Source organism: Miniopterus schreibersii, assembly GCF_964146895.1.
Source record: "Miniopterus schreibersii genome assembly, chromosome: 12".
NCBI lineage: Eukaryota > Metazoa > Chordata > Mammalia > Chiroptera > Miniopteridae > Miniopterus > Miniopterus schreibersii.
In genome coordinates this window covers 33,860,982-33,886,485 of record NC_138112.1, presented here as the reverse complement: position 1 = coordinate 33,886,485, position 25,504 = coordinate 33,860,982, and the positions used below count along the sequence as shown (strand labels likewise).

General features: G+C 38.3%; 1 protein-coding gene across 2 annotated transcripts; it reads right to left on the bottom strand.

The window, feature by feature from the left end:
- On the bottom strand, positions 1-25,277 carry THAP12 (THAP domain containing 12). Of its 2 annotated transcripts, XM_081154800.1 has the most exons (5): positions 25,080-25,274; positions 15,384-15,504; positions 11,234-11,341; positions 4,540-4,576; positions 1-2,864 (listed from the first exon to the last, which is right to left on the bottom strand). In XM_081154800.1, exons 1-5 carry the CDS (start codon positions 25,166-25,168, stop codon positions 934-936), a joined length of 2,286 nt encoding a protein of 761 aa, XP_081010926.1. In that variant the 5' UTR covers positions 25,169-25,274; the 3' UTR covers positions 1-933. The 2 variants fall into 2 exon arrangements, with proteins under 2 accessions (XP_081010926.1, XP_081010927.1); XM_081154801.1 differs by lacking the exon at positions 11,234-11,341 and having other exon boundaries at positions 25,080-25,277.
- Between the last annotated feature and the right edge of the window lie 227 nt (positions 25,278-25,504).

Here is a 25,504-nt window from a genome sequence, read left to right as displayed (position 1 = left end):
TGAACTTTAAACAAAATTCACATTTTATTTACGTTGAAATAAACTATACAAAATTGACTTTCTTCACCAAAAATAACAGCAATTATTTTCTGTATTATTCCTAGATAACGACAAAACACATTTTTGTAGGTTTTCCAGGTTTTGCTTATAAATCAAGACGAGGCAGTAGATATAGTCATGGAAAAAGACAGAATAAAACAGACAAATCAGTTGTCAGTATCCATGGCCTCTGATCCTGTCTTGACCATGAAACAAAAGTGTTCGACATACCTGCTAAAAAGCTTATGAAGACATAGGCTCAACAAAGGAATGTAAACAGCAACATCCAGATGTGGAACAACAATGGCAGGTTCTTCTATTTGATCTTTAACTGTAACTTGCCTGTTTAAGAGCACTGAGTAAAGACAGAATCTACACTGGAATCCTTGTTTGGCAAGCTCACGTTTCTTTCACTGCCTGGTAATTCCCTTAACTGTCCATTACAGATTTTTAACAGCATACTTAAAACTCCTGCTCTTCAAAGGTTAGTCATGAGCTTTGTTGTAAGATTTTATAAAATGTATTCCTTCCTCCCACACCTCCTCAAAATTTATTTCTTCAAAGAACTGATAACACCCGACAACTGGATCCACAGTGATAATAAATGTTATGTCTAAAATGACTTACTAAAACAATTCCAAAGTGCCATTAGCAGAGATCACCCAGAAGTGCAACATGGCACTTTCAATGTTACCTTCTGGAAGAAGTTAGTTCTCCAAAGCATGAGAGTTCAAACAGGGGCCATCTAAACAGGCAAATTATCAATGGCTAATGTACTCAGGATATTCAGTGATTAAGTGGTCTACATACACCTTATAGCTTTTCTATGGTTCCAAATTTCTTAAAGATTTTTTTCAATATCAAATATAAGAGGAAACCTATTTTGAAAGTCACTCAGGTATTTTCAACGGTTTCGGAATTATCTGTAGGAAGCTCTGACTTAGTTGTACAGAGTTTGATATATGTGTCCACCATTAAATCCAAATCATGTTTTATATCAAAATTTATGTTAAGCAAAGCTAAGTTACTTGACCTTTGGTCTGTCAAAGTATTCCTTAGGTATGCTTTGAGACGCTTTCGACCATTTTCATAGCGTTCATTCTCAACCTTCATCACAGGAAGAATACATAGGACCTTCAGCAGTGCATAAACATTAGGAAAAAACTTGATGTCTGGCAGGTGGAGGGCTTCATAAATGGTGGATGGAAGCTCTATATCTTTCCCTCTGTGTTTCCACTTGATTCTCCAACAATGCAGCTCAGCTGAGAGTGTATCAGGATTAGGTAAGTCGCTTCTGTACATGTCAGCATGGTGCTCCTCTGATGTATTGAATTTGAGCTGTCCCATGACAGAGGGTACCAAAGATAAGCATTTGAGAGCTTTGAGGTGCTGTTCTGAGAATATATCTTTCAGTTCCTGAATAATGTGTTCCACCGTTGGAACACTCAGAGCTTCTTTATAGTAACTCTCAGAGGTCAGTTGAGATTCCAGGTTCCCTTGCTGAGCTCTGCGGAATTTCCCAGGGAGCTTCATCTGAATATCAAGTTTGGTTGCCAAACTGGTGGCTTCCTCAAACCAAAATTCATGATACACTTCAATATTTTCCATCACTTCATTCAGCGAATGCAGCACCGCAGTCAAGCTACTGGCTGCAAAGAAGACATCAGAAGTTTGCCCCTGGAGATTTTTCCCAAAGGCTCTTGTAAAAGAAAGAACATTTTTAAGAACAACAATGGTAACAATGAAATCAAAATCTGTCAATGCACTACAGAGTACAAATGCTCTGCCTGCTATAGAGTTATTCCATCTAATATTTGTGTCATTATTTATACCATCTAAACATAAAACAAGTGCTTGTAGGAGGTCCACTAAAATTTCAAAAGCATCATGCCTGCCTGTCCACTGAGAATGGCAAATTTCCTTCAGTTCTTTACCCCTTTCTTCGTTGTTCTGAAAGAGGACAGAAATTACATTGTCAAGCTCTAAAAGCAGTTGTGGTGATCGATGGAAGAAAGAACAAACTTCCTCAATTGTTCCTAATGCAACAGACACTCCCATAACAGGCACCGATTTTGCCAACCACATATTTAAGGCACAGGAAGAGCAGAGTGTGTAGACTGCTTGGGGATATTTCTCTAAAAGTCTAGAAGCAACAACTTTCATTTTGGAAGAAAATCCACTGGACACAATGTAAGCCTGGCCACGACAATATTCCATGTTTAATCCCCACTTCTCAGTTATTGTAGTGTGAAATTTCATAGCCAAAATTTCAGCATCAGCTTCATAAGGCAGGAAGCCCACAAATTCCTCTCTCAGGTTATGAGCTTCGTCAACAAACCTCACCAACACAGGCAGGTGCTCTTCCCCTGCTATGTCCACTACATCATCAGTGATAATAGAAAAGAAGTGAGAGTCTCTCACTTCCCTGAGGGTTTCTTCCCGAATGCAGCTCTCACAGATCTCTAGCATCTGTTTCTGCTGTGTTTTTGAACAGAACAGTGTGTTGACTGCTGTTGTCTCAAAGCGCTTTCTCAGAACTTCTTCACCAGAATTTATCCGGCACTCCAGTAGTGCTTGAAAGTTATCAGGAGTAAAAAGACCTTCTGGGATTTCATCAGCTTCATGTCCATCCAGAGGTATGTTTTGTTTTCCCATAAGAATCAAAATTTCAAATAAAGATTTTAAGTATTCTTTGTTTTCTTTCTCTTCAAGGGTTAAAGGTATAATGTCTTCATCCTGTTCCTCACCCCCTTCTGCACTGGGGTTCTGAGCATTGCTGTTGTTGATTTCTTTATGTTTTTGTTCCTGTTCAGAAGTTTCATCAACTGGAAAACAAAGAATTAATTTTATAAACAGGCTTTTGGGGAACCATACAAACAAACAAAAATACATTCTTGATTGATTAAATATTTAAAATCCACAAACTCATTTATTCAACATTCAACAGAGTACCTACTGGACCACAGTCTAGGACAGAGATTAAAATAAGACACACTCTAATGGAGAAGACAAACACTGTGAACAGATATATTTTAATCCTACATGTAAATGCTGTTGTAATAGAGGAACAATAAACTTAGCAACAAGGTATATCACATATAGAGTAATAAGACAGTCCATGCCCTCAGAAAGAGGAAGAGAATATTTATGAGGTACTGTGTTGACATTCTATATGTATCCCATTACTCCCTCTAGAGGCAGGTGATATCAACCCCTTTTGACAAATGACAGTAAATAACTGCTCAAGGTCAGTCACATAGATGCAGTTAGAAAGATGGAGATGAGCCCTGGCTGGGTGGCTCAGTTGGTTGGAGGGTCATCCTCTACACCAAAAGGATTTGGGTTCCATCCTCGGTCAGGGTGTACATGGGAGGCAACGGATTGATGTTTCTCTCTCTCTTCTCACCCCTTCCTCTCCCCCAAATCAGTAAAAACATATCCTCAGGTGAGGATTTTTTAAAAAAAGGTGAAATTTAAATCCTAGCATGTCTGGCTCTAAGGTCCATGCGATGCTGTTTTTATCGCTATGCTTTGGGAGATGACACACCTATAAAAACCAATAAAATATAAAGTATATTCATATAATTTTCAGGGTTAATAGAATATCAGAAATCTTAGCCTAATCTCTTCATATCTGGATGGTCTCGCAGTTAAGTATCCTGCCCTCAGTCATACACACAACCCTGCAAGTCCTGGCCCCTGGGGTCCCCTCTGGGTTCATGTCTAACCATCATGGGTTATTAGAAGCTCCAACAACACAATGAATGTAGTTCCTCAACTCTGGCACCCTATTTCAAGCCACTCTGCTTCCACACAGGATATTCCTCCATCTCTCTTTGCCTGAGTCCACGTCTCTTCATCTATAAAGGGGGGAAACAATAGCGCTTACTTCAGGGCTATTATAAGAATTAAATGAACTGATATAAATAAGGTACTTAGAATAAGGACTTGGTACACAGTAAGCACTATATTAAAAGTTATATTAGTAAGAATAATAAGAGGAGGAGGAACATTAATAACCGATGAGAACAAAAACAACTTCTAGCCCTCATCCTTTAGTGACACAGATCAGGCATCATTACCTATAGAAAGGCTACTGGACTCCTACCCTCTACAAGGCCAAGTATCCCCACAGCACTTATTCCTTACACAGTTACCAAGAACCTATTATGTACTACACATTGGATGGACAGAGATTCTGCCTCTGTCCTTACTGCGGCCCTTCCTTCCCTATACTGGGACACTCTGTGCCTGCCACCCCTACCACACTGAGAGCACCTAGAGGGCAAAGTGTATGGCACATTGGCACTCAATAAAGGCAAACTGAACTAAGGATTTAGTTGCACAGACAATTCCAAACCACAGGACAATCAATGCCCACCACACTCTTACATCATTCTCACAGTAGGTTTTGGACATAAAACATATTTATTTGTCCTTACCAGGTCAAGGCCTTTTTAAAAGGCATTCAGAAGTTGAGTCATTAACACTAGCACTTACTTTTTTTCTGTTTCAGCGTCCTGATTTCATCTTCACTCTAAATGAGAAATAAAAAGAAAAAACCATCTTTAAGAAAACTGAACTCTAGGATATCATGTAGACTCACAAGTAAAAAGCATATTTGAAGTCAAATTTAGTTCTTTCGAGAGCGTAAATTATTTATAAGAAATACATTCTTCAAATAGATAGATGATAGGAAAATCAGAACAATTAATTTGCTAACGACTCCAAGCTTATAATAAAATACTAGAGGGGAAAGAATACACCATTTAACTTACTTTATACCTAAATCATCATAAATTTGGATTGTGTTTACTGGTTAATAAAAGGCATGAAAGTATACCACAGCACTGGAGATCAAATCCAAGGGGACAAAAATCATGCCCCCTACCCCCTGCCACTCTAATCCAGGGGGATATTTAAGAGGGAATTGCTGGATTCTAGAACCTAACACAAAAGCTATGAGAAATCCCTGGGAAGCAGAAAGCGACACAGTGCCAGTATAGAAAAGAAATAAATGCATATAGCATAGATGGTCAAGTGGTACATGTAGGGTTAGACTGAGGAAGAACTTCCCAGCTGTGTCCTTTTCTCTCCCTCTAATCCACTACAATGATTAGATCACAACCCACCCCATTACTATTCCAGGGTAGGAAAGCTGCAGTACCAGTGACAGCTGGAGACAGCGGGGTACCTGCTGGGCAGCATGGGACGTGATACTGATATGAAGAATGTCAGCAGGCTAGACAACTGAAACTATCCCTCCTTATCCTGTGGGCTGCAGAGTTATAAGGATGGCAAATCTGGAACAAGGTGTCTGCTGCAAGGTGTCTGAGGCTCCCTGAGGGGCAGAATACAGGGAAATAATAGCTACAGGATGGGAGGTGTTGAGCTCCTGACCCCTGGTACACATTAAAAAGAATAAAGCTGATTTAGAGGACTGTTATGTAGTGTCAGCATTCATCTATGAAAGTCCCAGAAAAACAAATAAATATAACAGAGGTAAAGAAATGCATGAAAAATTAAAAACTGAGGATTTCTCAGAACTTAAAAATGTTTAAGTCTGGGTAAGAAAAAGACCTCACATCTAAACGTAGTTTAGCAAAACTTAAAATATCAAATATTAAAAAAATACTGAAGGTTTTCAGGGAGAAAAGTCAGGTCACCTAAAAATAAACAAGAATCAGGCACTACATGTCTAAAATTGTGAAATACAGTAAAAACATACTTAGAGAGACATTTATAACTTTGAATATACATAAATATGAGCTAAACATTCAAGCTAGAAAAAAAGCCAAAAAGCAAATCCCTCAACTCAAGGAGAAATCAGTAAGGGGGATTAAAGATGGCGGTGGACTGAGTGGAAGCTACACTGAGACTCTCCTGGGACCAAACTGGAATTACAACTAAAATATAGAAAAACCATCCTGAATAATCAACTGCAACTGAAGACCAGCTGGAGAGCACCCTCATAACCAAGGAGGAAAAGTGGAGACTGCATAGAGACTGGTAGGAAGTGGGGAGGCATGAGAGGGCTGGCTGGACTCCCACAGGCAGCAGCTGAGGGTCCAGAGGGATCGCTCAGCTGTGGGGAGTTCCCACTGAGGACTCTGGGGCCTAAACACCCAGGGCTGGGCTTCCCAGCCAAGAGCACCAGAACTGAGAAAGGTGCCCACATAACATCTGGCTGTGACAAGCAGCCAGGTTTCTGTCTGCCAGGGAGAAACGGCTGGAAATGCAGGCACCCTCTTAAAAAGCCAACACACAAAGTTTTGTATACAGCCACTCACCATGGGCTCAAGCAGAGGGAGGGCAGACTGGACTGGAGCTGTGTGAGGAAAATCTAGGGTTGTGAGCTCTAGAGAGAGAGAGCTCAGAGGGCACCCCTCTGGATTCCTGTGCCTAGTAATTCCCCATACTGCAGAGACAGACATTTACCTTCCAAGCAGCTTCTGCCTGAGGGGGAAGCAATTGCCCCACCCTGCTGGAAAATCTTTCACCCTACTCCATGGAGTTTCTACAGCCTGAGGCTCATTAAGAGAATCAGACTAATCAGCCTGCAGGCAGAGACGGACCTCAGAGTGCTTTGAGTCTTTGCCTGATCTGCTTCTAGACCCGGGCCTTGGAAAAGCAGGCTTTGGTGCACATCTTGGTCCTGCTCTAACACACGTAGCCCCAATAGAGGGGACCTCAAGCCGTGGGTTGTTGATAGCTCCAAACAGGGTACTCAAGGTCACAAACTACATCTGACATTGCCCTGCACCAGAGACCTTCCAAAAAGACTGAGAGTCCTAGCAGGCCTACCTAATACATAGAAATAAACCCAAATAGGCAGCCAAATGGGAAGACAAAAAAAAACAAGCCCCAAATGAAAGAACAAAAGAAGTCTCCAGAAAAAGAGCTAAATGAAACGGAGATAAGCAATCTATCAGATATCGAGTTCAGGAATACTAACTGTAACAATGCTCAACAACATGAAAAAAGATATGAAAACTATGAAAAATGACCAGTCAGAAATGAAGAATGACATAGCAGAAATAAAGAATATATTGGAAGGAATAAACAGCAGATTATAGAAAGCTGAGGATTGGATCAGTGAATTAGAAGACAGGGTGGAAAAAAATCAATCAGAGATCCAAAAAACAACAATTAAATAATAGGAGGACAGTCTAAGGGAGTTGTGGGACAACATGAAATGTAACAATATTCGCATCATAGGAATGCCAGAAGAGGTCGAAAGTAAGCAAGAGTTAGAGAACCTGTTTGAAGATTGCCAGAAAACTTCCCTAACCTGGTGAAGGAAAAAGTCACACAAGTTCAGGAGGCACAGAGAGTCCCAAGCAAGAAGAACCCAAAGAGGCCCACGTCCAGACACAACATAATTAAAATGCCAAGAATTCAAGACAAAGAGAGAAAATTAAAGGCAACAAGAGAAAAGTGATCTGTTACCTACAAAGGAGCTCCCACAGGCTGTCAGCTGACTTCTCATCAGAAACTCTACAGGTCAGAAGGGAATGGCATGAAGTATTCAAGGTAATGCAAAGCAAGGATCTGAAACCAAGACTACTCTATCCAGCAAGGCTATCATTCAAAATAGATGGTGAAATAAAGCGCTTCCCAGACAATAAAAGGCTAAAGGGGCAAACCAACACTGCAGGAAATGCTAAAGGGACTGCTGTAACAATAAGAAGAGAGAGAGAAACAGGCATAAAAAATTTAAATGGCAATAAATAAGGACCTATCAATAACAACCTTAAGGACTTTAAGAGATAGATCTTCCAGACAAAAAGTCGACACAGAAACAGTGACTATAAATGGCACACTAGATCAGATGGCTGTAATTGATATTTACAGAACATTTCACCCCAAAGCTGCAGAATATACATTCCTCTCAAGTGCACATGGGTCATGCTCAAAGACAGACCACATGTAAGGACACAAAACAAGTCTCTACAAGTTCAAGAAGGCTGAAATCATAGCAAGCATTTCAGATCACAAGGGCATGAAATTAGAAATCAACTATAGTAAAAACACTCAAAAATATTCAAACACGTGGAGGCTAAATAACATGTTATTAAACAATGAATGGGTTACCAACAAGATCAAGAAAGAAATAAAAAAACTTCCTGGAAACAAATGAAAATGAACACACAGCAATCCAAAATCTATGGGACACAGTGAAAGCAGTCCTAAGAGAGAAGTTCACAGCACTACAGGTCTACCTCGAAAAGCAAGAAAAATTTTTAGTAATCTAACCCTACAACTTAAAGAATTAGAAAGCTCCCTGTGAAGCCGTCTGGACCAGGGCTTTTGTTTGCTGAGAGTTTTTTGATTGCTGCTTCAGTTTCATCAGTTGTTTTTCAGGTTTTCTGATTCTTCCTGACTCAATTTTACATGATCTCACTCATATGTGGAATCTAACAAACAAAACAGACTGAGGAAGAAAATAGATCCAGAGACACAGAAGCATGGAATAGACTGATGAATCTCAGTGGGAAGGTGGGGCTGGGGGAGTGGGTGGGGAGAGATTAAAGAACTTATCATATTTGCATAACCCATGGACACAGACAATAGTGTGGTGAAGGCCTGGGTGGGGGTGGGGGTGGGGTAGAGGGGATCAATGGGGAAAAAAGGGGGGATATCTGTAATACTTTCAACAATGAAGATAAATTTAAAAAAAAGAGAAACCAATAAAATAGCTCACAAGTACTGCAATCATTGATAAAACCACTAGTTCTTTGACAAGACTATTAAAATAATTTTAGGAGCAGAGAAAGGCAAGCATTCCAAATCCTAACGAAGTTCATAAACTTTTAGGAACATATAAAACACAGAAGAGAAAACTAACAAATACGCTGAAATGGCAATCAAAGTATTTCCTCACCCACCCAAGACCTCTGATGGTTTTACCACATTCAGTCTAATTTTCAAGAGCAGATAGTATCTACCTTATACAAGTTTTTCTGGAAAAATTAAGAGAGGAAAAAATGGAAAGCTATCCAACTAATTTTATGAGGCTAACAGAACCTTGATATCATAACTGGATAAAAGGAGTGCATGAAAAGAAATTATAGGCCAACAGTGATAAATGCAAAATCTTAAGTAAAATATTGACCAACTGATTCCAAAACTGCATAAAAATAGAGATACAGTGCAATCAATCAGGGTTCATCACAGGAATGTAAAGATGGTTCAACATCAGAAAACCCATCAGTGTTATTCACCACATTGAAGAGTGAAAAAAGGTCCAGCCAGGCGTGGCTCAGCGGTTGAGCAATGACCTGGGATCCAGGAGATTGAGGTTCAATTCCTGGTCAGGGCACATGCAGGGTTGCAGGCCCGATCCCCAGTTGGATGCAGGCAGTAGGCAGCCAATCAATGAGGACTCTCTCATCATTTATGTTTCTCTCTCTCTCTCCCTCTCCCTTCCTCTCTCTGAAGTCAATAAAGATTTTTTTTTTTTAAGTGAAAAAAAATATTGTGAACTTTTTTATTCAATAGATGCAATGAAAGCATTTAATAAATTCAACAAGTTAGAACAAAAACTCTGAATATGAGTACTAAAAGGGAATTTTCTTAGCTTGGCAAAAACTATCTGAACAATAACAATAGCAAACATCAAACTTAATGGAACAAGGCAAGTGTACCAGCTGTGACATTACTGGGACTGTTCAACACAGTAGTAGCGATCTTGACTGAACAATAAAACAGACAACAGGAAAAATTATAAGAATTGGAACAAAAGGCAAATTTGTCCTTATTTGTAGATTGTCCTTATTTGGAGCTAATATAATCAGCTACACAGAAAACCTGTTAGACTATTAGGATTAATATTAAAGGGTCTTAAAAACTGCTGAAAACAATCTCATCCAGAATACATAATCAATACCAACAAAAACCATAATATATTTAGAAAGTAATCTAAGGAAGAATGTACATGTTTCCTTTTAAAGAACTGCAACAAAATTCTGGAAATTTTTTCAAATTTTTGACTGTCTGCATCTCTAAAACTATTTTAATAGTCTTTTCAAAGAACTAGTATTTGGTTTTGTCTATGATTACTGTTACTTGATAGCCATTTCATTGTGTTTTTTTTATCCCAATGATGGCTGGAACCACAATTTTGAAAAAGGAGAGTTAAGAAATCGCTCTATTTGCAATTAAGATATATTATAAAGCCATAGTAATAAAATCAGTGTGGTACAGCTGCAAACAAAAAACATTCTAATGGGATAGAACAAAGCTCCCAGAAACAGCCCTGCATATATGTAAACTTGTATATGACAGAGGTGGCATGTTATACCAGTGGAAGAAAGGATGGATTAATAGACTATTTTGGGAAAACCAGTCTTCTCTATAAGGAGAAAGATAAAATTAGATCTCTACTAGACACCATACATACAACTCCAAATGGCTTAAAGATCTAAATATAAAAGGTAAACATGGAAGAAAATTACATAAATGTTATCTTTAAAAAGCACATAATAGACTGAAATGACATATATTAAAGACACTAGCATGGATATCAACAGGGAGAGGAGGAATGGTAATAGTGGAAGAAGAAAAAATAAACAAAATAAGGATCCTGCTGGCAGTAATGATAAGAGAAAGCCATGGACTGAGGTGTCTAAGTAATTTAATTTTGTTGGCCTAAGGTCAACAAAAAGCAGGTAGGTTTCAATCATCAGAACTAAAGGATATCAAAGGAATAGAAAAACATGCATAAATAATGCCATATGCAGAAATTTAAAGCTTTTTCTAAACCTTGGCAGTACTTAATAGCAATAGAATCCTATCCCAAGTCTTAACTTTTAAACTTTCCCTTTCTATAATTATTTGTGCTGAATTCTGGAAATATACCTCAGTTCCATTTTCCTTACTATACAAGAAAAGGTAGTGTTTTGTTGTTTTTTCTTTTCTTCTCAGGAAGGGAAGGAGGTAGTGGCCTGTAATTAACAGCACACTTGGGGCCAAGTCGATGAGTATCAATTGACTAAACTTGAGAGAGATTTTCCAATTTAAATACTAAAACAAACTAATGATTTTACATCCTGGCTACTTCAATAATAACCATTGCATTCATTTCCCATAAAGTGAAACAGGGAGTTACTTGGTTCAATTTTAACATGAATACATCTATATTTGATTTTATAGTATACTAGGGGGTGGGAAAGCTGAAAGCACATTGACATACCAATTCTTTTATTCGTTTTCTGTGTCTACTATGTGGATTGTTCAAATGACTGGTAAGATCAAATATTGTTGGTATTGCATTATCTCGAAGAACTGTCCTATAAGGACTCTGAAAAAGAAAAATGTGTTAAATCAGAACTAGTCCTTAAGAATGTATTACACATAAATAAAATTCTATGTTGATTTCCCCAGTACTCCTTCAACTCCAGCTCTATAGTGTAGAGAGAGACTTGAAGAACTGATGATGTCAATCCAGATCAGCTTATTATTTTTAACTTTTTGTATTTGCCCTTTTGGCAATCTTAACTATTATAAGTTAAGGAACCGAACTAATGATAAGCATTTAAAAAAAAAGTATCTGCATTTTGCATATATATTTCTAATTCAGATTCCCAGCTATTTTATCTATTCTGCCCTTCTATGAGCTCACCAAATCTACAGCAGGCACAAAAGTTTCTGAAGTAATCTACCCTCCTGTATGTTCTACAATGATTCTTTCCTCCTTTACCTGCTGTTAAGTCCACTTTTGCTACTATTTCTGAGAAGCATCAAAGCACAATGAAATAATATCAGACTGGGACCCGCAAGGCCTAGAAACTAGTCTAAACTCTACCAGTGACTCACCATAAGACCCTGGTCAAATACTTTCCTTTTTTGGAACTTACTTCCTCTTCTGAATAAAATTCAGGTATTCAACTAGACCAACATTTCCCCAAAATGAAATTATTCACATACTAATTATCATATTAGTTTGATATGATTTCAGTTATGCCATCTGTACTTTTACACAATTCACTCACTTTTTTAGTTAACATTGTATTAAGCAATAAAAACGACAAACTAATGGTTTGATGGGCTGGTTATATTTTTAACACATATTACAAAAACTTCTAAAATAAAAATTGATTCATGTGCCACCTGAAATCATTCATACCACTGTGATATAAATATTCACACTTTTACAAACACTGAACTAGATATTTCTAAATCCCCTTCTAATGTTCTATTGAAGGATGACTATGCTCTATTCTAATTCCTATTAACCTGATCCAACCTGGCTAAAAGCTAGATGTGTACTTAGATGGTGACAGTTTCCACAGCCAGCCCAGAGGAAGTCAGGTAGAAACAAGAAGTTTATTAAAAGGTAAAGTAGCAGATGAATAACAGCGACTATATTCCACTCCTCATCCTCCCAGAGCTTGTCCAAAGAAACAGTGCCGTTAATTTCTTCCTGAATTTGCGCTGGTAAAAGACACTTCATTTTTAAAAGCTTTTTCCAGAGCAGTGATTATTTCAAAGCTGACTATTAAAGCTTGGTCAAAATATATGCCAAACAAAAATAAACCTTCTATAAAATACTTTACCCTTGAACAACACCAGATTAAACTGAGCAGGAACATGTACATGTGAATTTCTTTCAATATTATAAATGTGTTTTCTCTTCCTTATGATTTTCTCAATAAGATTTTCTTTTCTCTAGCTTACTTTATTGCAAGAATACAGTATATAATACATACAACACACAAAATATGTGTTAACTGACTGTTCATGTTATCAGAAAGGACTCCTGGTCAACAGTAGGCTATGAGTAGTTAAATTTTAGGAGAGTCCAAATTATATACAGGTTTTCAACTGCGTAGCTGTCAGCACCCCTAACCTCTGTATTGTTCAAGGGTCAACTCTATATAACTAAAGAAAAAACACTACCTTAGGTTTTATACAAAGAGTTGTTAAACACATCTGGGAAGAATTTCTATTCTGATTCATTATTTTCTAGTTCAATCTCATGCCTCATAGAACACACAAAGAAGAAAACCTATTTCTTTTCAAGTTTATTAAGAAAGTTACAGAGGTAGTACAAGTGAGCCAGCTGGGCTGCAGAGGCTCAGGAAACAAGTTACAGAAGCAAAAGAAGGGCACTTGGAGCTTAGCAGAGAGAAAGGCAAAGGTAACAAGCCTGGAGGGAAAAGGGAAAATTGAAAGGGAGGGGTGCTTCTGAGAGGGAGCACCACAAAAATCTGTTTCTTAATGACACACAACTTCTAATGCTGGGCCAATTATCCTGACTACTAGGAAGTCTGAATCAGGGATTGATTCAGGACACAATCATTGAAGGGAGCAAAAACTATGCAATACCCAAAGTGTCTCATCTTTCCCACATAAAATCATCTCAAAAAGCAAACATACACACATACACAGTCAACTCTTGGTATCCTACCAATTATTGAATAAGAAGAGGAGGGATAAAGCATTCTAATAAATTTTTAAAATTCAAATCAAATTAATTTGCTATAAAAAATATTACAGACCCGAAAACAGAATATATGAATGAAAAACATGCAACTTTTTGTAAATTTTTATTTATAAGTATGCATGCCAAAAATCGCTATATTCAATTCATGTGCATGATAATTTTAATTCAGTATCAAGATTTAATCTTTAACTGCTGAATGAAAGTTTGAGCATAAAGCAATGATCTTACTCTAGCATTAAAGAGAACATTTGGCTTTGGCTGAACTAGCCACGAATGTTTACTGATGAGATTTTAAACGCCAAATTAATGAAGTCAATATTCTTACACATTAGGATACAGATATCAGGTAATCCTGCTTTTAATAGCAATGTCTTCTACATGAGTAGAAAAAACATTTTCTCATGTCTGTGTTAATTTATTCAAGACTGAAGACTCACTGAAATTTAAAAAGCAAAAGTCTATTCTCTGACTAAACAAGAATATAAGAGTGAACTATATGTTAAATTTCTCATATTAATCTTGTTGGAATTACCTAATTAAGAAACCATATTCATCACTAAAATAAAAATGCATATGGCTTGTGTATTTAAAATAATAATTTGGGATAGTTTTACTTATTGTCAAAAACATAAAAGTAGTTTGCCTTTTGACATAAGAAATCTTTTATTTTGGTTGATCATTACCCTCTTAACAAAGCAAGGCAAAATTATCCCTCAAATATTTGTGATTAAACTGTTGAACCGGAATTGGCTCACCTCCCAATGACTTCACAAGTATCTGCTTCAAATAATTTTGAGAAATAAAATAACCCAATCATTCTTTAGTTTTCTGGTGCCTCTGCAAAATGTATCTGAAAAAAATATCAAAATAAATTGCTGCATAACAATATACAGTGCACCTTCAAATCAAGTTTATGTCTATCCCAATATCTGGGATGATATATTAGCTATACCTAAACAAGAATACATGTGTTATTTAACAAAACTGATTTCCTAACTAGCTTTTAGTGTTTCAAGTCTGCTCCATTTCAATCACATCTGCTCTATGTGAGCCTTTTATGAATCCTAGCAATAATAGAAACAAGGAGGGTTAAAAATTTTAGACCTCAGGAATTATCATGTCTAATATCATTAAAAACTGGAGCCCAAGGAGGAAAGTGACTTGGCCAAATTCAGTGAACAGTGGTAAGATTGTTAGTAGTAAGAGAGATTCAGGTCTTGATATGAAATTGCAAATTAATGATGGAAATATTTTTTTACACTAATTGTATGATCTGCTTCGGGTTGTATCTAGCACATAAAAATTAAGAGTCGGTTCTAACAGTACATATAAAAACAAAAACATGAAAACAAAAAGCTCCATTCCTGGAAGGTTTCACTCATAAAAATGATGTAGAGAAGCTGCTCCAAATAAAAACACCAACTTTACCTTAAATAAATATACACTTTCATAATAGCCTAAAACTTTCTGAAGGCTACACAAGAAGTTTAAAAGTGGCTACCTCTGCTAAGTAGGAATGGGGCATCATTAAAGGGGGGGGGGGGGAACGACCGGTGTGGCTCCATGGTTAGAGCATCAGCCCATGCACCAAAGAGTCATGGGTTCAATGTCTGGTCAAGGGCAAGTACCTGGGTTGCAGGTTCAATCCCTGGCCCAGGGTAGGGGTGCTTATGAGAGGCAACCAATCAATATGTCTTTTTCACATCTCTCTGTCTCTCTCCAATAGGTTTTTAAGAACGAAATAGATACTATTAAGCTCCAAATTTGTCTTCATCTTTAAAAAACAAAAATAGTGCTGAGGTATAAGGATACCCTTCAACATTAATGGAGAAAGATTTACACTTCCAACCAGACACAGAGAGAAAACAAAAAAGCCCCAAGCCCTTCTATTACTTACAGTTCTACAGATCATAGAGGTCTCAAAGTGTTTGGCACATAATCGATAATGTTTATTTAGCTGATCAGGTGTTTTATCTTCTAAATCTGCTCTCCTACAATTTTCCACCCACTTCTGGCACCTATAAATAAAACCAAAATACAATTATGGAATATGAGCTCAACATTTAGATTTCAGGATTTAGTTTTAAGGCAAATAATATCATGGACCATGGATTCTTGCTCTCCTCTATCCGCAGAACATGACATAATTTAGTGAAGTTGATTAGTAACAAAATGAGAGCTAGAAGAAACCTTAGATATCATTTAGTACATTCAATTACAGACAAGATTAAGAAGTAACTTGCTCAGAGTCATATACAAAATCAGCAGCAAAATTAGAACTTAAACCTGAGTCTTTCAAATCCCAACAATCCAGGCATCAGAGAGGACTCAATTACCAGCAGTACGAGTAAAAAGTTGCACAACCATGACAACCTAACATTCCCCTTAGGATTTCAACTTAAACAAGCATATAAAGCAACACTGTCACTGTAAAAAATTAGTTAAGTAAATGTTCTATAAATAACTAGAGTTTCTTATGGAAGCACGACAGTCTTATTACGAACATGATTTATTATTTATAATGATATGTACAGACTAGATTTCAAGCTCCATGAATGCAGGGATTGTGTCTACACAATCTAGCACACAGGAGGTGTTGAATATAGTGAACAAGACAAGGTCCATGCCCTCTTGGTGCTTAAATATCTGCAGAAAAACAAATAATAAGAAGCACTCTTTATGAGCCAGACATTGTCCTAAGACCCTTCCATACTTTTATTGTCCCCTTTGTGCAGATGAAGAAAGACACAGAAATATTAAATAATTTGCTAAAGGTTACAAGATCTCTCATTCCTCAAATTTCTAATAAAATTCTTCCATGAATGCTGCCACAAATCTGAAAACATTTACATTATAATTACATTATAGTATATTTTCTTATGTCTCAATATTACACTTCACCCCTCCACACACTTTCTAACACTAATTCCCTCTACTCTCAATATGTAATATAAAACCATGATGTAACGTTGGTTATCTAACCTAAACTAAAACCATACCTAACTTGTACAGCATCTCATTCGGCTAAGAAGCATTGCTACTTGCAGGAATGATGCCTAAGGTGTCTATATTTTAATCATATATTTATACAGTTGTGTAATATGATTATAAGCATTTCACGTTTCAACACCAAAGTATTTCGTATAAAAACTGTCTCACTATAAGGTAAGTTGCCATACTCACACAGTTAAGTTTGTTTTTTAATTCTTACATCTCTGAAGACCTTCCACATAGAACCCTACTGTATTATCTCTGAACTAAGTTGAAACAGCTTTCTGATACCAAGAGAACTTAACTTCACTACACTTATGTCTTCCATATCAAATACCAAGAAATAAATCTAGTGCAAGACCTCTAACAGAAAACAAATTTTTAAATAACTTAAAGATATCAATTTTCCCCAAACTGATTTACTGATTTAATACAATCACAATCCCAACAAGTTCTTTCATGCATACTTGTGTGTGTGTATGTTTGAGAGAGAAATGACAAGATGATTCTAAAAATTTATACAGAAATTCAAAGGACAGAGAATAGTCAAAACAATCTTAAAATTCCAAATGAATTGTAGATACAAATATGAAAGGTAAAGCAATAAAGCTTCTAAAAGACAAAGCAGGAGACTATCTTTACCTTGGAATATACAAAGATCTCTTAAAGGCAACAGAGAGCACAAACTAAAGAGGAAAAGATGAATTAATTAGGCTACTTTAAAGTTAATAACTTTTCTTCATTAAAAGAAGACATTTAAGAGTAAAATGGCAATCCGCAAAATGGAAGAAGGTATCTGCAATACATATATCCAACAATGGAATCATATCCAAAAGATATATGAAGAACTCCTACAAATAAACCAGACAACCCAATGTAAAAATGGGCAAGAGATTTGAACAGGCAATTTGCAATTATTCAGATGGCCAATACACATGAAAGAAATGCTCATAAAAAAAAAATTAAAGAAATGAAAAGCTCAATCTCATTAGTTATTAGGGAAATACTAATTAAAACCACAAAATATTACCACATATCTGGAAGAATGACTACAATGTAAAAGAGATAAAACTGAATATTGATAAGAGGTGAGACAATTCTGCCTATCAACAGTAGAAAGGATCAACTGTGGTATACTATTCTATATGGGAATGAATGAATTTAGCTAGATCTCACAAACATAATGTTGAACAAAACAAGCCAGGCATCATACTATGTGATTCCTTTTATATTAAATTCAAGAACAGGCAAAACTCATCTATGGTGATTGTGCAGAAAAAGAGTTAACAAAGCAGGCCCGAGATGGCTATCCTTAGAAAGGCCTGTTTATAAGGTTGGTCTTTTAGCTAGTGTCTGGGAACTTGGCTGGTGAATAGTTTCCTACACTGATATAAAACTTGTCCTAACTGGGCCGTGGCTGGGTAGCTCAGTTGGTGTCATCCAGATATGCCAAAGTTGCAGCTTCGATCCCTGGTCAGGGCACATACAAGAATCAACCAATGAATGCATAAATAAGTGGAACAACAAATGGATGTGTCCTTGCCCCCCCATTCTCAAATCAATAAAAAAGAAATACTTGCCCTAACTGATAAGGTGGCTCACTATGGCTAGATTGTTTGTGCAAACAATATGATTTATACAGAACACCTGCCTTCTGAGAGTCTGGAATTTTAGTATATGCTAGGCAGTGTGTCTATGTGACCAGACTCCAATAAAATCTTCAGGCACTGGGTCTCCAATGGGCTTTTCCAGGCAGAAACATGGCACACATGTTGTTGCATTTTCATTGCTGAAAGAAGTGGGCTCTGTGTGACCCTCCGTAGGAGGGAGAGAATAGAAAACAGCCTACATATGGATGCCTCTATAATCTACCTGTGTCTTTCTCCCCTTATGTATGTTCTTACTACACTGCTGTAATAAATCTTAGCTGTGAGTAGTACAACTATATGCTGAGTCCCATGAGTCCTTCTAGTCAATCTCTGAATATGCAGGTGGCCTTGGAAACACCCAACACAGTGAGGATAGAATAGTGGATACATTGGGGAGGGGTAACAAGTAGAAGTGGGCACAAAGGAGGCTTCTGAGGTGCTGGTAATGTTCTAGATATTAGGTGGTAGGTATGTTCATTCTGTAAAAATTCATTAAATTCTAGACTACCATTTGTTCACTTTTCTCTATGTATGTCTCATATATCACTAAAACTGCTTCCCCTCTCTCTTCCCCTTCTCCTCAATAACCAACTAATTTAATGTGTGTGAAGTCTGACAGTGAAGTCAGACCACTGAGGAGGAGTTTGGGATGTCAATAATATTCTACTTTTTCTTTTTAACACAGGAAAAAGTTTCACAGACATGTCACTCTGAAAATCCAACAAGCTTATAATTTGTGATCTTCTGTGTATATGTTTTATATTAATAGTTATAAAAATTACACATGACCACAATAAGTTTTTACATACATACATGCTTATGTACATGTATATATTTACATGCTTATATAATCCTCTCAATTTTTCAAACCGATGTTCCTCCTTTTCTAGCTCCCCTGTCCCTTGCCCTGTATTCCAGACTCTGTAGCCTTTTCCCTTAGCAGAATGGAATGACTCCCCAAATTAATTTACTTCCAAATTGATCTTTTGCCCTTCTCTAACCCCTTCTCCTTAATGCAGAGTAAATGTTTTAAAAAGCCAATGTGAGAATGTCTTTCCCTGCCTATAATTCTTTGTGGCTTCTCATTACTCTTATGATAAAAAACCAACTCCTCACATGCCTTGTAAGACCCTGCACAATGTGGACCTTGTCCACCATTCCACCTTCATATCACAGCACCCTTCCATTCTCTTTGCCCTCCTCATAGGCCTTACTTCAGTTTCAGGAATGCACAGTGGTCATTTTTATTTTAGGGCTGTCCCCCATGATGTTTATTCAGCCTAGTATCCTCTTCTTCTTGTTTTTTCACTTCTTTTGCACAGGAAAGCCTATGCAAAGATCAGCCCTCAGATCTTAGCTCAAATGTCATTTCTTGAGGGAAACTTTTCCTTATTCAGATGTGTATACATATGTGTGTGTGTGTGTATGAGTATGTATATATACACACCCAGGTAGGTAAGCCTCCTCCCTACTTCTCTGTATGTGGTCTCTCAACATCCTATATTTATCCTACCAGTTTATTGCCATCAGTATAAACATGTCCTAGTACCTCCCATATTAAAAACTTCCTTAACCCTCATCCTCTACATAGCAAAACTAGTTAAGAGTCCTTTTTCACTTATCCACTTTCTTATCTCACATTCTTTACTCAAGGAGGCTTCTGCTTTATCCCTTTTCCACTGAAACTGCTCAGGATTATTAATGACTTCCATCCTGCCAAATCCAGTGGCCACTTTCTATCCTCATCTTAATCACACATCCAGCACTATTCAACCAACATTGACCACTCCTTTTTAAGTTTTATTTTTAATTTTTTTCCTTCAGTGGTCTCCTACTAATACACTGCATTTCTAAAAACATATTCCAAGGATCATTCTTTAAAAAAAGGTTTAATGGTCAAATAAGTCTGGGTAATATTACATAGTAATCCTGCTTTTGGGGTGTTAGATATTCCTGTGGGACCTTGAACAAATTAGCCAATCTCTCTGTGCCTGCTTTGGTTATCTGACAGCAGGAGTATCTCAAAATTGACTGCAAGTGTCATATGAAATAATGTACATAAAACACATAAAGTATTCTGTATTATTATTACAGCTCAAGCATTGTTTGAAGGATTAAATGAGATGACATGAAAGTACTTTAAGATCATATTTTATAGGAGCAATTCTTAAACTTCATAGTCTCAGGACCCTTTTGCATGCTTAAATCACTGAGGACCAAAAGAGCTTTTTTATGTGGGTTTTAAGTATCAATACTTAGAATTATAGAAATTAAAACTGAGAAAAACTTAATATTTATTAATTCTAAAAACAGCAATCCCATTACATATTAACACAAATAACACTTTAATGAAAATAACTATATTTTCCAAAACAAACAAAAAACATTAATTGCAAATGTTTAGTTTAGTGAAGAGAATGGCGTTGTTTTCCATCTCTCCAAAACTCTTTAATGTCTAGCTTACTAGAAGATACCTAGATTCTGACATCTGCTTTTATATTTAATCTGTTGCCATATGTTGTTTGGTTGAATATATATAAAAAATCTGGCATCACAATGACATGCAGCTTAAAGGTTATTAAAATATTCCTCCTTTTCCACAAAATTGTAGATGTTCTTCTTTGATATTACACCAAAAGTCCACCAAAAATCTTTCTTAAAGATAGTTAAAAAAAAAAAAAAGATAGTTGCAGCTCTATCCAGTTTTGCTCAGTGGTTAGAGCATTAGCCTTTGGACTGAAGGGTCCTGGGTTCAATTTGGGCTAAGGGCATGTACCTCAGTTGCATGCTCAATCCCCCGCCCCGGTCTGAGGCAGCCAATTGATGCCTCTCACATCTCTCTCTCCCCTCCCCTTCCATTCCCTCTGAAAAGCAATGGAAAAAAATATCCTGGGGTGAGGATTAAAAAAAAAAAGTTAGTTAAGCCTGGCCAGTGTGGCTCGGTTGAGCATCCTCAAATGTACCAAAAGGTTTCGGGCTCAACGCGCAGTAGGGGGCATGCGAGAAGTCAACTGATGTTTTTATCTCTCTCTCCCTTTCCCTCTCTCTCTAAAAATCAATAAAAACTTTTTTTTTTAAGTTAACTTTTGAAGAATACATGTTAGCAATGTTGCCTTATGTCGCCTTTCATCAACCTTCCCTACAACTCAGAGAAAAAAAACTAGTTATAACTAATAACCCTAAAAATACTGTTAATAATTCAATAAAGATCTCTGGAAACTACTTTTTATTAAAATTAACTCTGGGCACGGTAAAAACTGTCAAATACAGTAGAATTTGAAATCTCTACTATGAAGAGATTTAGTTTGGATAAAAAGTTAAGACTTTGAATACATTGTTAAGTAAAATAAGCCAGACATAAAAGGACAATTAGAGTATCATTCCAGTTATATGAAATACATAGAACAAATTCATGGAGACTAAAAGTAGAAAGGATGAGGCGGGGAGTTGTTGCTTAATGGTTACAGAGTGTCTGCTTGGGATAATGAAAAAACTTTGAAAATATATAGTGGTGATGATCACACAACACTGTGAATGTAATTAAGGCCACTGACTTATACACCCAAAATAATTAAAATAATAAATTTTATGTTATGTATATTTTACCAAAATTTTAAAAATTAATATTGTAATATACTGAAAATCACTGAATGGTACACTTTTTGTTGTTAATCCTCACCTGAGGATATTTTTCCTGTTGATTTTCAGAGAGTGGAAAGGAGGGAGGTGGAGAGAGAGAAACATTGATTGGTTGCCTCCTGCATGCTCCCCATCCTCAGCAGGGGGAACAAACTTACAGCCCTTCGGTGTGCAAGCCAACGCTCTAACCACTGTGCCACACTGGTCAGGGCTAAATTGTACACTTTTATGGGTGAACTGTTTCGTATGTGCATTATATCTCAATAAAAACTTTTTTTCCCAAAAGTTAAGAAAAACTCAGCCCTGGCCAGTGTACGTACCTGGGTTGCAGGTTCGATGCCCAGACACGTACAGGAGGCAACCAATCAATGTCTCTCACATCGATGTTTCTCTCCCTCCCTCCCTTCCTTCTACTCTCTCTAAAAAAATCAATGGAAAAATTATTCTTGGGTAAGGATTAACAACAAAATAATAATAATAAAATAAAAGTTAAGAAAAGTCCATAATTTGGTCTTGAAATACTCAAAGGACTTGCTCAGGGTGACCCTGGGGACAAATCGGACCTCCAAAACATAAATTATAGGGTGGCATGTATTTCCATTCAAAACAAGGAAGAAACAACAGCCAAAACTGTCCAGAATACTCAAATGTCCCCTCTCAAAGCAGAGAATCATTCACTGATGGTTTTAAGCAAAGGCCCACCTGTCAAGAATGTACAGGGCCCCTACAGGGTTCACAAATACCTTGAAAGTAGAATGCATAGTGTATGTCTATGCTTTTTTCTAAAGAGTCCTTATGTTGATTCTCAACGGGGACAGTAACCCAAAAAAGGTTAAAAAGCCACTACAATATTAGAAATTCCAGCATTCCAAGGGATATTGCCCTACATCTAAAAACTCCTTCCAAATCTGAGACTATAAACCCCCACAGATCATACCCTCGGCTAAGGAGTGTAATGAGAAGCATATTCAACTACACAGGGACACAAATGATCTGTGGTCCAGAACTGACTAGCAGTGCCCTCATTAGGCAAATGAAATATACTCCCAAAAATGCCCATGGGCTAAAGTTTAGGCAAAATGAAGATAATGCTTAATGGGGTAAGGCCCAATCATATTAAGATGCTCCTCTGCTCCCATAGAATCCAAAAAAGTATTCCTCACTCTCCTGAGCTAGTTTCTCCTCATCTCCCAGAACTTGAAAAATTAGGAACGCTCCAGGGCGCAACTCTCAGACTTACTCTGCTTTGTTTGACACCATGCATGGCTTTAAATAACCTCTATAACGGGGTAGAACGGGTCATTGGGGAGAAAAAGGGACATCTGTAATATTTTAAACAATAATAAAATTAAAAAATAAATAAATAAAAAATAAATAAATAAATAAATAACCTCTATAAACTGAGAACATCCATATTTACAATCTCCAGTCTGGAAGTCTCTAAATCCCAGACTTGTATATCTTTTTATTATGGTTTTAGCTCTTAAATATTTAGGTCATTGATCTAAATATGGGCCATTCTGAGTTTATTTTTGGATACGGTTATAAAGAAAGACATCTATTCTTGAATGTCTATCAGGTCTCTTAAACTCCACATATCTCAAACCAAACCTTTAATATTTCCCCACCAAACCTGCTCCTTCCAGTATTCCGCTGATTAAAAATCTTAAAGTCATTCTTGACTTCTCTTTTTCTCTTATAATCTACATCTAAACCATTAACGAATTCTGTTGGCTTCATCTTCAAAACATATCTCAAATGCAACAACTTACCTCCTCCTCCTATACTAACCTGAATTATTGCAATTGCCATTAACAGGTCTTCTGCACTCACCGTTGCTTCCCTACAGTCTACTTAATGAGCAGCCAGCGATCCTGTTTAAAGTATAAGTCTGTGCTCTGAACCCTTTGATGACTTCCTATCTCACTCAAAATAAATGCCCAAAGGGCTTTCCATGGCCTACAAACAATGCCCTACACAATCTGCCCCCCTCCTCAACCACCACACACACACACACACACACACACACTTTTTGGGTCTCATATTTTCCCTCTCCCTCCTTCCTTAAACAAGCTCTAGCAGTCCACGGACTTCTGGATGTACCTATAAGAAGCATGTCCTGCCTTTGCATTTACTGTTCCCAGAGACTGGAATGCTCTTCCCATAGATACCTTCAGGGCTAGCCCAACTACCTACCACTGATCTTTGCTCAAATTCACCTTCTTAGTGAGGTCTTCTCTGATTGCCCTATTTAAAATAACAGTTGTGCCTCCCCTGCTACTCCTTATTCCCCTACCCCACATGTGCTTTTTCTCCACAGTACTGTATTTATCACCACCTGACACATTATATATTTGTCTGTTTCTCCCTACTAGAATGTAATCTCCATGAATTGTTCATCCATACGCTCCCAATGCTCAGAAAAATGCCCAGCACATAGTAGGCCTTCAGTAAATATTTGTAGAATGAATATATAAAAAGCATGTTATATTACACTCGGCTGCTTGTATTTGTCTCTTTAACGGACTGTGAGCTTTCTGCAGGCAGCAACACTCATTCATGTGTGAATTTTCAGCACCTAACACACATAGTAGGTGTGCTGATTTAAAATGACTAAATCAACGACAGGCCAAGGAAAAATCCTCAGTCTTTCAAACACAGTCCCTATGCTATCACTCTAAGTTAGAGTAAGTTACCTCAGGAAGGTTTCAATACCAATTCCCATGCCTTCACGCACACTTCCCTCACCCTCACACGCCCCCACCCCGTTATCCCCACAATAACCACCAAGCAAGATAATAAGTAACCGCCAGAGTCAGAATTTGTATCAGGATTAAGTCCGAAGGAGGGAGCAACTGTGACTTGACCTAAGATCAAAGAAGGTGGTCAGACTCCGAAAAGAAACACTGTCCAGTGGGTGGTGCCAAGGAGAGGAAAGAGCCCCGGGGACCACAACCATAGACTCGAAGTCCATCTTTTGACAGCTGGGGAAAAAGCCCTGAGAAGAAAACGATCTGCCAGAAGTTACACAGCAAGCTAACCCGGGCGAGAACCCACCGTACTCCGCCCGCGCGCCGCCCCAGTGGCCTCTGATTTCGGGTGGTGCCCTCGGCGCCGAACCCCCGCCGGCGCACATGCTCTGAGGTCCCCGGGTGCCCGCCCATTGCTCGCGGCCCGTCCTCCACCTGGGTCGGAGGCTGGGGTCACCGACTGTGCCTCCCCCCAACACACATCCCTCTCTGCCCGGGACCCGCTTTTGGCAGCGCGCACCGCGAAGGAGGGCCCGGGCTGCCACCTCCGCGCCCGCCACTTACCTAGCCGGATCCCGCGGGAACCTGAAGAAGGCCAGGTCCGACTGCGTGCTCTTCCGCGTGCAATTGGGGGCAGCGCAGAAGTTCGGCATCGTCGCCCGCCCGCCGGCCGGCCCAGCGCTCCCCTCCCCGCCTCCTCAGGGCAGCCCGCCCGCCCGTCGGGGCCGGGGAGGGGAGCCCGGCCGGCCGGCCGGCTCGGCAGGGCCGGCGCGCCGGGGGAGGGGCGAGCGGGCGGAAAGCAGCGAGGGGCAGGAGGGGCGCCGCGGTCCGAGGCCGAGCTGGGGACGCGGCTCCACAGTGCTGTGAGCGGCCGGGAGGATTTACCGCCGCCACCGCCGCTGGTGCACCTCCCGCCCGCCCGGGACGCTGCTGCCTCCTTCCCACAATGCACTCCGGCGCCCGGGGGTGCCCTCTCTTCCCTTAGTCTT

What these genes read in the sequence shown, in the direction of transcription:
- THAP12 (XM_081154800.1), bottom strand. Translation starts at nt 25,168, where the DNA reads ATGCCGAACTTCTGCGCTGCCCCCAATTGCACGCGGAAGAGCACGCAG. An exon ending in TTCCCGCGGGATCCGGCTAG is followed by an intron (nt 15,505 to 25,079) that starts GTAAGTGGCGGG and finishes TTTTATTTATAG; the next exon opens with GTGCCAGAAGTGGGTGGAAA. An exon ending in CCTCTATGATCTGTAGAACT is followed by an intron (nt 11,342 to 15,383) that starts GTAAGTAATAGA and finishes TTTCTTTTTCAG; the next exon opens with AGTCCTTATAGGACAGTTCT.